The 15,711-nt window shown below is 44.4% G+C and overlaps 1 protein-coding gene across 1 annotated transcript; it reads left to right on the forward strand.

Annotated features, from left to right (window-relative positions):
- The first annotated feature begins 740 nt into the window (after positions 1–740).
- Positions 741–14,273, forward strand: BIRC7 (baculoviral IAP repeat containing 7). The gene is made up of 6 exons (XM_063142757.1): positions 741–1,290; positions 3,799–3,898; positions 7,340–7,421; positions 7,519–7,564; positions 10,895–10,966; positions 14,074–14,273. The coding sequence occupies exons 1-6, from the start codon at positions 741–743 to the stop codon at positions 14,271–14,273; spliced, it is 1,050 nt and encodes a 349-aa protein (XP_062998827.1).
- Positions 14,274–15,711: the final 1,438 nt, after the last annotated feature.

Here is a 15,711-nt window from a genome sequence, read left to right on the forward strand (position 1 = left end):
CCCCCGATGTGTCGGACCACAATTCCCATCACTCCCAGCCATGGCAGCTGGGGTGATGGGAGTTGTAGTGCAACACATCAGGAGGGGGCCAGGTTGGAAAAGGCTACTCTGGAAAAATACCTAGCGCTGTTGTTTTAACTTATATGCAGACTTACGCAAACTGAATTGGCTTATTTAAACAAAACCTGTGCAATGTATCAGCTAAGATGTTGTGTGTGTGTGTGTGTGTGTGTGTGTGGCCCCTTACAAAGTGCAGCTGCCTACAAAGTGCGTTGTCTTCCTTGCATCCTAAATGACTGACTCCCCTCCTTTCTGCAAAGCATTAACAGTTTAAAAGGTGTTCCGTTTTAGCTGTTGCTGGATTTCATTCTTCTTTTTTCCCCTTTGCCCCCAACCGCACACACCTCTGCTCATCTGTGCTCCCCTGACTTGGCGTACAAAGTTTACCTTTCCCTTCCTTCCCTGTCCAGGCACAAGAAGAATTGAGCCGTTGTCCAATTACTACAATAACAACATCAGCAGGCTGTCGAAAAGCCAGAACTCTGTTTGTGTCTGCTGTTCAGGAACCTGTTTGGCTTTCTTTCTTTTTTTGTTCAGCGCTTTCCAGAACGCACGGTAGGCAGAGCCAAACAGGGCCAAAAGGGATGCAGGAGAATTCTGATGTGAGGGACCTTTTCATTGCAACAGGAGCCCAGCTTGTTGCAGATGTGTTGAACAATCTCTTCTCCTGGAGGCGGGGAATGGAGGACCGCTTCCCTCCTGAGCAAGCCCTGAACAGGGGGCAGAGGTCCCCTCCGGAGGAAACTAGAAGCAGGAGGTTCTGTCTGCGACGGACCAGCATGAGGTCTGAAGAGAAGCGTCTCGAGACATTCCTGCGCTGGCGGGACACCGCTCCGGTTTCTTCGGCCGCTCTTGCTGCAGCTGGTTTCTTCTTCGTTGGCCCCGAGGACCGAGTGAAGTGTTTCTGCTGTGGTGGGGAGTTGTATGGCTGGTTTGCCGGGGACGACCCCACGGTGGAGCATCTGAAATTCTTCCCATCGTGTCCTTTCATCCAGGGCAAGGAGGTAGGAAACCAACCGATGCCTCGTGCTGAGGACATCCAGGACTGCGTGGATGGACAGTTCCTTGGCATGTTGCAAACTTTAAGTGTGGAAGAGGCCACTGTAGACAGCCAACCGGAATGCCCAGATATGGAGACGGAAGGTGACCGACTGACGACGTTCGAGGACTGGCCGAACTTTGCTCGGGTGTCTCCGGGGCCATTGGCCAGAGCAGGGTTCTTCTACACAGGTATGAAAGAACATGAGAACTCACTTGCTGGGTCAGACTAGAGGTCCATCTAGGTCAGTCTTCCTCAACTTGGTGCCCTTTTGGGCTATACCACTACCAGCATCCCCTGACCTGTATGGTTCTCAGTTATTGTCACATCTGGCCTTAAGAGGTAGTGCCTCTAAATGTGGAGGTTCCATTTTAGCCACTGCACTGACCACTGTTGATCTATCCTCTCTAAATTTATTTTTATTATTTATTTATTTATTTATTTATTTATTACATTTTTATACCACCCAATAGCTGAAGCTCTCTGGGCGGTTCACAAAAATTAAAACCATGAAGAGCATAAAAAACAACCAACAATCTAAAAACACAAATGCAAAATACAAAATAAAAAGCACAACCAGGAGAAAACCACACATCAAAAATTGATGTAGGTTAAAATACGGAATTAAAATGAAGTTTAAATTTCAGTTAAATTAGGTGTTAATTTTTTATGTATTTTATTTTAAAAATATATAATTTTTTTATTTATTTTATTTTTAAAATATATACCGCTCCCCATCTAAAAATTTCAGAGCAGAGAGAAACAAATAGAATAAAAGAATAAATACACAGTGTTAAAAATATATATTTTTAAAAGAAAGAAGTTCTGATAAAACTGTGGCCGGTCATTCAGGGAAAGCTTCCTGAAACAAGGTTTCCAGGAGGCCCAGGAAGCAACACAACTTTGGCGCTTGCCTGACCTGCAAAGGCAGGGAATTCCATTGGAAGGGGGCCATCACACTGACGGCTCTTCTCCTGGTGGACTCCAATCGGACCATAAGTCCATGTGGAACCACCAGGAACATGCCCTCAGATGACTTCAGTGACCGGGCAGGTTGGTAAGAGAAGAGGTGCTCTCTCAGTCTAACCTTTCTTTACACTTAAGTTATAGCCAGGAAACTCTTAAGGCAGGAACGGGCAACTTTTGGCCCTTCAAGTGTTTTGGCCTACGACTCCCATCATCCCTCACCATTGACTATGCTGGCTTGGGATGATAGGAGTTGTAGGCCAAACCATCTGTAGAGCCACAGATTGCCCAGCCCTACTCTAGGGGCTGCTGTGGATGGTCAAATTTCTCCTTATACTTGTACATGACCCCAAAGAAGTCAGGAGGTCATGGCTCTATTCAGCTGCACTTAATGTTCAAGGCCCCAGCCCCAAAGATGGCCATCACATTTTCTGCTACTTCCACTACCTCACCCCATATACCTTAAACTTGCTTTACTATTATTATTTTCCACTGGGGGCAAATTGTTCCTTCTGGGAGCATTATATCCTCATCACATATTCATGATATTGTGCCCATCTCTGCTAACTGCCCTACAAAAAGTGAGAAGTTTAGTCTAATGTCTTGCCTGACCACTCAAAATGCATGGGTATTTCTATAGGGGTGCAGAAAAACCAATGTGATACTGGGTGCAGAGTTCAATTCCCAGAGTATCCGTACTCCCGTGCTTTTTCCCTCCTTAATCTCCACGGATTTCCAGCCATTATCTATGCAACAGTGCTCTCTCTGTGTGTGTGTTTTTAAAGCCTACTGAGATCTCAAAAACCGAAGTGGTGGCCGAATTAGACTGTGATCATTGAGGGAAGGGAGGTTTAGTTCTATCCTTCCTTTCCCCTCATGATGAACAAAACCAGAGTTAACTTGTGCAGATAAGCCAAGTTGCATCTTAAAACTTTGTGTAACTTTATACAGGTCACAGAGTGTAGTGAACCCAGCTGTATGCAGAGAAGATTGAGGGGAGACATGATAGCACTCTTCAAATACTTAAAAGGTTGTCACACAGAGGAGGGCCAGGATCTCTTCCCGGTCCTCCCAGAGTGCAGGACACAGAATGACGGGCTCAAGTTAAAGGAAGCCAGATTCCAGCTGGACATCAGGAAAAACTTCCTGACTGTTAGAGCAGTACTACAATGGAATCAGTTACCTAGGGAGGTTGTGGGCTCTCCCACACTAGAGGCCTTCAAGAGGCAGCTGGACAACCATCTGTCAGGGATGCTTTAGGGTGGATTCCTGCATTGAGCAGGGGGTTGGACTCGATGGCCTTGTAGGCCCCTTCCAACTCTGCTATTCTATGATTCTATGATCAGTGTGACATTTATTACTGTAAGGTGGCGTTGGCTTGAATCTTTGACTTGTGCATTGGCTTTAGAACTTGGTTCTCTTTGCTTTTGTCTTTATGCCAAGTGATAGTGGTCTTAACTGCTGCAGCCATCAACGCTATCTTATCTGACCTATCTAAAATTATTTTTAGATCATCTTTAAGGGTGGAACAACTACTCTCACCTCTTGACAAAAGCTGCAGCAATGATATTCTCTCTTGATCGTGGGCCATAACCTTTTTAATCCTGAGAGATGTTGTTCACAGTGTCGTGAACTGACATGCATCTACAGACGGACCATATCCTCTGTAGCAACAACGCATGGTTTCAGTTGCTATCGCCTAACATGAGACCTTTTGTTACGGATGTTTTCAGGCGAGGGAGATTATGTGCGGTGTTTCTACTGTGATGGCGCTCTGAGGAACTGGGAACGTGGTGATGATCCGTGGGTGGAGCATGCCAAGTGGTTTCCAAGGTAACACATCCCTCCATACGTATGCCGCCCCCTCCCTTGCAAAAACAAGGAACAATTGACCCTTTTGATGCAGAGGTTCGAAATACCTCTTGGACTAGGGTGATCATATGGAAAGGAGGACAAGGCTCCTGTATCTTTAACGGTTGTATGGAAAAAGGAATTTCAGCAGGTGTCCTTTGTATTTATGCAGAACATGGTTAAATGCTTTCTTCATCTCAACAGTGAAAGCTGCAGGAGTGATCAGATACAAAAGAGGGCAGGGCTCCTACAGCTTTAACTTTTGTGATGGAGGGGGAATTTCACCAGGTGCTGCATGCATACGAAGGACAACTGTTAAGAGAGACAAGAACCCTGTCCTCCTTTTCATATGGTCACCCTATCTTCAATTTATTATGTATTTATTTATTTAATAATAATTTCATTTATATACAGCCCAGTAGCTGAAGCTCACTGGTCTATTTACAACAATTCATAAGATAATAAAATACAGCATAAAAATATAGCACGTGGGTACTGTTTTGCTTTTATTTATTTTTTATTTATTTATTACATTTTTATACCGCCCAATAGCCGAAGCTCTCTGGGCGGTTCACAAAAATTAAAATCATCATAAAACAACCAACAAGTTAAAAATACAAATACAAAATACAATATAAAAAGCACAACCAGGATAAAACCACGCAGCAAAATTGATATAAGGTTAAAATACAGAGTTAAAACAGTATAATTTAAATTTAAGTTAAAATTAAGTGTTAAAATACTGAGTGAATAAAAAGGTCTTCAGCTGGCGACGAAAGGAGTACAGTGTAGGCGCCAGGCGGACCTCTCTGGGGAGCTCATTCCACAACCGGGGTGCCACAGCGGAGAAAGCCCTCCTCCTAGTAGCCACCTGCCTCACTTCCTTTGGCAGGGGCTCACGGAGAAGGGCCCCTGTAGATGATCTTAAGGTCCGGGTAGGTACATATGGGAGGAGGCGTTCCTTCAAATAACCTGGCCCCAAACCGTTTAGGGCTTTAAATGTCAATACCAGCACTTTGAATCGGGCCCGGACCTGGACTGGCAGCCAATGAAGTTGTAAAAGGACTGGCGTAATGTGATCTCGCCAGCCAGTCCCTGTTAGTAAGCGGGCTGCCCTGTTTTGTACCAGCTGAAGCTTCCGGACCGTTTTCAAAGGCAGCCCCACGTATAACGCATTGCAGTAATCCAAACGAGAGGTTATCAGAGCATGGATAACTGTAGCTAGGCTATCACTGTCCAGATAAGGGCGCAGTTGGTATATCAGCCTAAGCTGATAAAAGGTGCTCTTTGCCACTGAGTTCACCTGTGCCTCAAGTGACAGTTCTGGATCGAAGAGCACCCCCAAACTACGGACCCAATCCTTTAGGGAGAGTGCAACCCCGTCCAGGACAGGGCAAACATCACCTCGCCGGACAAATGAACCACCCGCTAACAGTACCTCCGTCTTGTCTGGATTGAGTCTCAGTTTGTTAGCCCTCATCCAGTCCATTACCGTGCCCAGGCAATTTGCTGCTCCACCCTCAAATAGCTTGGGCCGTCGAGTTACAATTCCTTCCAAGGACGCTTACAAATAACACAAAGAGTCAGTAATAAAATGTAATAAACAGTGTTAACATATACAAATTCATACGTTGGGGTCAGGGAGGGGCAGTCCAGCCGGAACAGGCACTGACTGCATTGCTGAACAGCGGCAGTGAATGTTCAGGACACCTGAACACAGAAGTGGATCTGCAGTTTTCAGGCGGGTAGGGTTTTCCAGTTGTTTGCCTTATTCCACTGAATACTCAACCGGCCTGCTTTTGTGCTGCCTTCCGCATGATGTGCGCGCTGGCTTAGCCATGCAGGAAATCATTGCTGGCGTGGTTTCTTAATTGCTGATCTGTAACAACGAGTTTCTCTGAATGGTTACTCTGTTTCACGTTTTCTCTGCAGCTGCAAATATGTGCATTTTTGCTTCTGGAAATGACAACGAGGAATACTTGTAGTATTTCCTACTAGCTGCAGCTTGAACACTGACCGGACCGAGGTCCACAGGAGTGCACTGGAGGCTTTCTCATTTAAGCCCTTTCAGTGGCAAACCATTTTGAGGCTCCCAATTTGTTCTTCAGCCAAGGCTGCTACTATTGCAAGAGAGCTATTCAGGATGGGTGGCTTGCTTGTACAAGGATCTTTTGAACAAGTTGCCTGCCCTGCAGTCCCATTGGATGTCTGTTTACGTTATATGAGCCTCATCAGGGTTGCTCGTGGGTTAGTAGAGTTGGATGGGAGTTAGGAGGTCATCTGATCCGTGTTTCTGCTTAATGCAGGCTCTGCAACGAGGGAATGAATGAAAACAAGGAAGGAAACAGGTAGAAAAATGCAATTTTATATACTAAAATATAATGTTGAAAATAACAGACACAGAGCATTCCAAACAGCTGGAATACCTTCCATGGGCTTCCTTTGAATATTTGGACTCATACTGTATATTGTGGGGAGTGACATCTGATTTCATTTAATCTTTGGAACTTTTAAGTCAGCCCTGGGAGAAAATAGCCCACGGTACTAATCAGCTTGGCAAACTGGCCATTGAGGAAGACCAAGGGTTGAAACGCGTCTGGGCAAATGGATCAAGTTTACTGAGCTTTTTCTGACTAGCATTCTGATTGTCTTGTATTATCGTACTTGTGAAATGCTCTGTGTATGTTAATTTTTAACATATTTTAGTATATAAAATCGCATTTTTTTTAACCTGTTTCCTTAACTTCCTTGTTTTCATTTACACTGTATTAGGTTAAGGTTATCACCTCTTTGTTGCAGGTCTGCAACGAGGGATGCAGCTGCCGCATCCCTGACAGGTGACCATCTAGCCTCTGCTTCAATGCCTCCAGTAAAGAAGAACTTCTCAGCTTTCCGAGGAAGTCTGTGCCACCTGGTGAAAGCCGGTGGCTCTGATGGCGGCAGAGCAGTGAGAACCAGTCAGCATTCTAAAGATCTATCCAAGGTGCACTTTGGACAGCCCTTTTAGACTTCTGACTGAATCCTAGAGCGGATTCACTGCCCCACTGACATCAGAGACACCAGCCTCCACTGGTTCTAGACTAAACAGCCCTCACTGTTGTGAAATTTGTTTTCCAAATGTTTTTCCATCATCTACATTACAGCAACTTCCAACCATTGGTTCCAGGCCTACCCTCATTGCTAGGCCTGGTCCCAATGGAGGAGATAAATCTGTGTCTAGGCTGAAATTCCCCCATCCTATCCTATCCCCCATTGGATCTGATCCAGAAGGTCCCCAGATAGCTTTGGATCTTGATCTTTGATGTTTCAATGACATTTGGGTTTTCAAGCAAACTGGTTGGCCCTCAACAGTTCTTGTGACTAGCTTGATTTCTGTCCTCCTCCTCACCCCCTCCTCACCCCACCTCCCTCTGCCTTCTCTAGGTGTAAATTCCTGCTGCAGTCCAGAGGGAGAGACTTCATAAACACTATTCAGGAATCGTACTTCAGTTCTCCTGCATCTCCGGTGAGTGTGTACGCGTGTGTACGCATGTGTAAGATGGAAGGCTTAAAATAAAACTGGACGTTTCTAGTTGATGACACATACTTCATGTCGATTTCAGGAAGCCAGCTTGTATCGCTCAGAACAACATCCTACGAGCCCTCGAGGTAGGTATTTCTATAGCTTTGAGCTCTTACCCTATCTCCTGCTGCTGTTAATGCTGCTCTTATTCTGGCATCTTTGGTCTTCTTCATCACAACAGTTAAAGCTGCAGGGCCTATGCTAGAGTAACCAGATACAAAAGAAGGCTCCTGCAGCTTTAACTGTTGTGACAAAGAGGGAATTTCACCAGGTGCTGCATGCATACAATTGACACCTGCTGAAATTCCCTTTTCTATGCAACTGTTAAAGATACAGGAGCCCTGTCCTCCTTTCCATAGGGTCACCCTAATGTCCAGGTAAGTGTATATAGGGTGTGTATATACAGTTTTCAAACCTTTTTCAAAGTGTCATATCCTGCTTGGTGTAGATGTGGCCTTAGTCATGTAGAAGAGACACTGGCTGAAGAGCCTGTGACCTGGTACAAGAAGAATATAAGGTGTAGGTGAAAAATTAGGGGTTGAAAGTGAACAGCTGATAACAGAGTAACAGCACCAAGATGAATGAGAATAAGATAGGTGTACCAAGGGATGAGTTCTCTAAGAACCTGGGGTGCGATCTAGTGGTGTACTAATGCTAATGAGCGCCTTCTCCCTTACCAACCTGCCCGGTCACTGAGGTCATCCGAGGGCCTGCTCCTGGTGGTTCCACCTAGATCCATCCTCCAATTGGAATCCACCAGGGGAAGAGCCTTCAGCGTGGTGGCACCCCTCCTGTGGAATTCCCTGCCTCTGGAGGTCAGACAGGCTCCAACCTTGTACTCCTTTCGGCGCCTCCTGAAAACATCTTTATTCCAAGAAGCCTTTCTTTAACATGCAGCCTTGGATTTCTGTGTTGTTGTTGTTTTGCTTCTTTTTAAATTTTGTTTTAACTGTTTTATTCTGTTTTTATTTTCATTTTACCTTGTACACCGCTCCGAAATTTTTTCAATGATGAGTGGTATATAAATATTCTAAATAAATAATAAATAAATAAATGACATTGTACTAGTTAGGGCTGTGCATGGAGCCCTGATTCGCTTCGGAGGCCGATTTGGGGGTTCCAAATCGGCCCTGATTCGACTTGGGGTGCTTCGGGCCCGGGCCCGACCCACTTCAGATCAGGATCCAAAGTGAGATCTGGACGCCCAAATTGAGTTGGCTGTTGTGGGTTCCCAGGCCCCAAAGTTGGATACAATTTTCTTGTTAACTCCTATTGTCTGAATGTGTTTATGGAATAATTAAATTAAGGCCTATCTGACAATGATGTAGGTGTTCTGGATAGGCATTGGAGGATTTATTTATTTGTTTTTTGTAATGCCCAGAATAGGTTGGGATTTGATTTTAATTTCATTTCATTTATTACCTTCCAGTATCGACCATTAACCAAAGCTCCGTGGGCGGTTTGCAAAGATTAAAAACCTTTAAAAATACATTATACTTAATGTAAATCTATTTACATACAAACATATAAACAGACGTACATATATCTAAACAAATTTAAACAAGCAGCAGTAAGAAAAAAACCCAGGACTTGATTATAACGTGATTTGTCATATTTGCTTGATTTGTATGTAGTAAACAAAATTACTCCAGCAAAGGAGATCGTTACCTTGTCGTGGTGCTGGAGCTTGAGCACCTCAAGGATGCCATGAGCTAAACCGTGAAGGGACACCCAAGACGGGAAGCTCATGGTAGAGAGGTCAGACTAAATACGATCCCTGGGGAAGGTAACGGCAACCCACCCCAGTATTCTTGCCGTGATGAAGTCACGAAGAGTCGGAAGGGACTGAACGAATAAACAACAAAAACAAAATTAACATACACCATGATAATTCTTTATATGGTCCTGTCCCCCCCCCTTTTGAATTGAAATATTTGATTTAGAGGCAGAAAAATTCAATAAAGCACACTTAATATGGTTTAAATGTTATGTTCAAATAAGTTCAACGCTTTACTTGGAAAGTATTTTTGTTGAAATATTGGTAGGGCTGAAAACGTTAATAACTCCAGGGCACACACTTTTCTTAAGTAGTTTTGAATTTAAAGATTTTTTTTTTAGGATCTGGGAACTCTTAGCATGCTAATTGAGTATACCCAAATTGCAGTGCTTATTAAGGAGTGTGTGCATCTATTTTATAAGGCGAGTCATCTGAAAGTTAATTACACCTTTGAGCAGTTTCAGTATGTCCAGAACGGTATCCATTTTATGAAACAATGAATTTTTAGAAATTTTCTAAAGAAAAATTCAGCAGATGAGAATTTATTTATTTATTTATTTATTTATTACATTTTTATACCGCCCAATAGCCGAAGCTCTCACAAAAATTAAAACCACAGTAAAACACCCAACAGGTTAAAACACAATTACGAAACACAGTATAAAAAGCGCAACCAGGATAAAACCACACAGCAAAGTTGATATAAGATTAAAATACAGAGTTAAAACAGTAAAATTTAAATTTAAGTTAAAATTAAGTGTTAAAATACTGAGTGAATAAAAAGGTCTTCAGCTGGCGACGAAAGCAGTACAGTGTAGGCACCAGGCGGCTATAATTTTTATTATATTTCCCATAATTTTTCCATTACGGGAAATATTACACTTGTGTGTAACAACTCCCTGCCAGTGCTTCTTTTAAAATTGAAATGCAGTGGTTTGAAGCAAGACCCAAATGTTCTCTGGTGTTTGCTGCAAAATGAGTCCTTCACATATGCACATCGCCACTTGGTGGTTGTGATGAACACACATGTCTGAACAGCCCCACATATTTTGCGTGGTAAAGGAAATGGGTGCAGCTACCACTGGTCAGGGCATTTGCACTTGTGAAGAGCAATCCTATGTACATTCACTGAGAAATGTAATAAATAAATAAATAAATAAATAAATAAATAAATAAATAAATAAAATAAAATCACATTGAGTTCAGTGGGGGTTCATAGGGTGACGCTATGAAAAGCAGGATAGGGGTCCTGTATTTTTAACAGTTGCATAGAAAAGGGAATTTCAGCAGGTGTCATTAGTATGCATGCAGCACCTGGTGGTATTTCTTCTTCATAACAACAGTGAAAGCTGCAGGGCCTATACTAGAGTAACCAGATATAAAAGCGGGCAGCTTAAACTGTTGTAACAAAGAGGGAATTTCACCAGGTTCTGCATGCATACAAATGACACCTGCTGAATTGTCCTTTTCTATACAACTGTTAAAGGAAAGGAGCCCTTTCCATATGGTCACCCTAATGTCCAGGTAAGTGTATATAGGGTTGCAGCCTGAAATGACTTTGGGGCCAAGGGAACTCCAAATAGAACTTCTTAATTGATGTTTGTTCTCTCTGTGTGTGTGTGTGTACACGTGTGTGCAGAACCTGCTCAAAGAGAACAGGATCCCTGGAGTATAAGAAGAGAAACAGAAACAGAACGTCCAAATGAGCCAGGTAAGGTCTGTGGAAGAGATCCACAGAGGAGAACACCTGGGTAGGGACTCCAATCATTGGCTTATCAAAACAGAAAATACAAATTATTGTGTGGGACTTAAACTTACTTGGAGTAGACCTATTGAAATTAGTGGGACTCGTTAGTCATGACTAAGGCCACATCTACACCAAGCAGGATATGACACTTTGAGAAATGATGCAACAGCAGCCTCCCACCCATGTTCCCCAGCAACTGGTGCACACAGGCTTACTGCCTCAGATCCTGGAGGTAGCACATAGCCATCAGGGCTAGTAGCCATTGATAGCCTTCTCCTCCAGGAATTTATTCACCCTTCTTTGAAAGCTATCCAAATTGGTGGCCATCGCTACATCTTGTGGCAGTGAATTCCAATGCTTCAAGGTGGATTCCTGCATTGAGCACAGGGTTGGACTCGATGACCTTATAGGCCCCTTCCAAGTCTACTATTCCATGATGCTATGATTATATAGTTTCGAGTGTATTCTGAATCTTCTCAGAAATGCGCTTGGCTGTACAGCATGGGAGTTCTCTTTAGGGCTGTGCACGCCCTGCCCCCCCGATCCGCCTCGGAGGCTGGCTCGGAGCTCCCGAAGCAGCCCCAATTCAGCTCAGGGTGCTTCAGGGATTGCTCAACCTGCCTCGGCGCTGAAGCCGAGATGAAATTCGGGCCCTCCGAGGCAACTTGGACTTTTCTGTGTAGCCGGCACCCAGAAAAATCTCCCGTTCCCCACTTAACTGCCGCCGCCGCCCTTGTGTCTGGCAGCTTCTGCTGCCGCTGTGCGGCCTACTTCCAGTCATATGCGTCAGCAGCAGTGGAAGCCGCCAGACACAAGGACGGCGGAGGCAACAGGTAAGGGACCGCTGAAGCCCGCTCCGAAGTGCCAAGCTGCCCTGAAGCTTTGGAGCCAATTTGCTTCAGCTTCGGGGTGCTTCAGGCTTTGCCCGAACCAACTCGGAACTTAGGCAGGGCAAGCCAAATCAGCCCGCTTCGCCTCAGATTCGGGGCCTTGGCCTGAGGCGCTGCACAGCCCTAGTTCTCATACTCCTTGAGGTAGCCTCTGCTGATGTAAATAAGAGATTCCGTAGAGTTTGGGTAACAATGGCTGTAAACGTGATGCAACTTGACTTACATCCGTCTGAGCCTAGGGTAGTTCGGCACCAATAGCCCCATCATTGTTAGCATAGGATCAGTATAACCCTTCCCTTCTTAGCTGCCCCCCCCCCAGTGAAATCCCCCTCTTTGTTCCAATTTGGTTTGCAATTTTCATTGGTGCTGCAATGTAACAGACCTTTACACTAGGCCCGTCGCATAAGCCCTTCTCGGGCCAAGCACCACCACTTGAAAACCGGAGGAAGGGTTAAATAAAACCTTACCCCTAGCTATGTGGGAAATAGGTTTAATACAGGATCTGCTCTAAATATACTGTGGGTATAATCTGCTGTGGGTGTTTAATAACTGTAAAGCAGGTAAATAATGCCAAGTTGACACGTGGTATTTGGTAGCTAACAAAATAAAAATAAGTTTAAATAAAAATATAATACTGTATTTCTTCAATTCTGAGACACACTTTTCCCCCCATATAAACATCTCTAAAAACGGGGTGCGGCTTAGAATCGCAGGTGCGATTATTATTCTTAGAATCAAGGCTTTTTTTTTTCTGTTGGTGGTACTGAAATTAGTGTGCATCTTACAATTGATGGCGTCTTACAATCGAAGAAATTGTACTTTCAATCCTGCCTAATCTAAACTCTCCACACACCAACCACTCTCTTTACACCAATCCTAAATCCCTAGAATCTAAACTCTTCTTACTTTACAAAAAAACCCACAAGACCCCAAAACTAAAAACTAAACTAAAACTCCCAACACACCCTTTATATACTCCTTCCCCCTCCCAACCCTATTACATCATAAACCACAGGGTCTTGCTATTTACTGTGTAATCTGTACAGCACCATGTACATTGATGGTGCTATATAAATAAATAAATAAATAATAATAATAATAATAATAATAATAATTCCCTACTTACCAGACATACTAATCCAGACATTTACAATATAATCAATTGTGGGGTAATGCCACATAGACATTGTAAACTTTCCCACCCCCCAAGTCTAAATGCTAGAAGGGGTGATGGGGGACACTGCAGGCCAGAGGGGGAGGCCCTTATGGGCCGCATCCTGCCCATGCAATGGAGTTTCCCCACCCTGGTTTAATCATTTACATAGAATCATAGAATAGCAGAGTTGGAAGGGGCCTACAAGGCCATCGAGTCCAACCCCCTACTCAATGCAGGGATCCACCCTAAAGCATCCCGCCTCTTCCAACCCAGTCAGGCACTTGGAGTAGACTTGATACAAACACGGAAACTTTTAACACAAGAAAATACCCCTCTCTCTACTTATACAGCAGTGTGACTCAAAAACTATACAGCATGCAAAGAAAAGAAAAATTCTCTATAAATCTAAGGCTCAGCTGGGATTTTAACCAGACTTTCCAGGTTCTAGTCCAGGGCTTCATTTTATTTATTTATTTATTGGTAACATTTCTATACCGTTGATTATAATAGAACCTCTCAGTGGCTCACAAAACAAGAGTACAATATTAAAACCCAACTTTAAAACATAGCATAAAAAACACAGTATTAAAACATTTCGAACAGCAATAAAAGAGCAGTCAAATGGGACAGCAGTATGGAATGGCATAGTTAATTTATTCAAGAACCAGGGAAGGCCTTGGTGAACAAATGTGACTTTGGCAGGTGTTTGAATGAAGCCACGTTTTGTATTATTTAGTGCATTTGTATACCGCCCCATAGCCGAAGCTCTCTGGGTGGTTCACATAAGATAAAATCACTTCAAAACTACCCCAGGGAGGGTTTTCCAAATGGTGGGTGCCGCTACAGAGAAGGCCCCGCCGTCTGCGTACTTCATGACGACGTTCCGTCCATTTTGGAACGACAAGCCAGACCTCCTCTGCTGATCTTAAAGGTCGCCTGGGTATGTATAAGGTCACCAGATGTGTAGAAAGCTGGGCTGCTGGGGCTTCTTAAGGCCTGGCTCCTGGACTTTTTTCTCTTCCTAGAATCTTCCTTGAGCATGGAGGCGAAGTTGCGCCGGCTTCAGGAGGAGCGCATGTGCAAAGTGTGTATGGACAAAGACGTATCTATTGTGCTGGTCCCTTGTGGCCACTTAGTGGTGTGTGCCGAATGCGCCCCGAATCTAAGGCGCTGCCCTATCTGCAGAGGGGTCATTCGGGACACTATGAAGGCGTTCCTATCCTGAACTGGAAGGTGAGTAAGTAGAGCGACAAAGGAAACGTAACTGAAGGGTGATGGTAGTGTCAGGACAGCCAGTGGGGTGTAGGAGCCAGTGGGGTGTAGTAGCTAGAGTGTTGGACTGGGATGTGGGAGATCCGGGTTCTAGTCCCCACTCAGCCATGAACCTCACGGGATGACTGTGGGCCAGGCACAGACTCTCAGCCCAGCCTACCTCACAGGGTTGTTGTTAGGATAAAATTGAGAGGAGGATTATGTATGCCGCCTTGGGTTCCTTGGAGGAAAAAAGGTGGGATATAAATGCAATAAACCTGCCTCACTGGATTGTTGTGAGGATAAAATGGAGAGGAGGAGGATTAACGGGCTGAAGTTACAGGAAGTCAGATTCCGGCTGGACATCAGGAAAAACTTCCTGATTGTTAGAGCAGTACGACAATGGAACTAGTTACCTGGGGAGGTTGTGGGCTCTCCCACACTAGAGGCCTTCAAGAGGCAGCTGGACAGCCATCTGTCAGGGATGCTTTAGGGTGGATTCCTGCATTGAGCAGGGGGTTGGACTCGATGGCCTTGTAGGACCCTTCCAACTCTACTATTCTATGATAATGATTAAAACTGGGTAGAGTTCTGCAGCTACAAGTTGATGTGATTGCTCTATGGCTTAGTGTCATCTAGGGTGACCATATGGAAAGGAGGACAGGGCTCCTGTATCTTTAACAGTTGTACGTAAAAGGACATTTCAGCAGGTGTCATTTTTATATATGGGGAGTCTGGGGAAATTTCCTCTTCATCACAGCAATTAAAGCTGCAGGTGCCCTGACCTCTTTCAAATCTGTGATATGGCTGCAAGAAAGGCAAATGCTATTTTGGGCTGCATTAATAGAAGTATAGCTTCCAAATCACGTGAGGTACTGGTTCCTCTCTATTCGGCCCTGGTTAGGCCTCATCTAGAGTATTGTGTCCAGTTCTGGGCTCCACAATTCAAGAAGGATGCAGACAAGCTGGAGCGTGTTCAGAGGAGGGCAACCAGGATGATCAGGGGTCTGGAAACAAAGCCCTATGAAAAGAGACTGAAAGAATTGGGCATGTTTAGCCTGGAGAAGAGAAGATTGAGGGGAGGCATGATAGCACTCTTCAAATACTTAAAAGGTTGTCCCACAGAAGAGGGCCAGGATCTCTTCTCGATCATCCCAGAGTGCAGGACACAGAATAACGAGCTCAAGTTAAAGGAAGCCAGATTCCGGCTGGACATCAGGAAAAACTTCCTGATTGTTAGAGCAGTACGACAATGGAACCAGTTACCTAGGGAGGTTGTGGGCTCTCCCACACTAGAGGCCTTCAAGAGGCAGCTGGACAACTATCTGTCAGGGATGTGTTAAGGTGGATTCCTGCACTGAGCAGGGGGTTGGACTCTATGGCCTTGTAGGCCCTTTCCAACTCTACTATTC

The sequence above is a fragment of the Elgaria multicarinata genome, chromosome 1, assembly GCF_023053635.1.
Source record: "Elgaria multicarinata webbii isolate HBS135686 ecotype San Diego chromosome 1, rElgMul1.1.pri, whole genome shotgun sequence".
In the NCBI taxonomy this organism is placed as follows: Eukaryota; Metazoa; Chordata; class Lepidosauria; order Squamata; family Anguidae; genus Elgaria; species Elgaria multicarinata.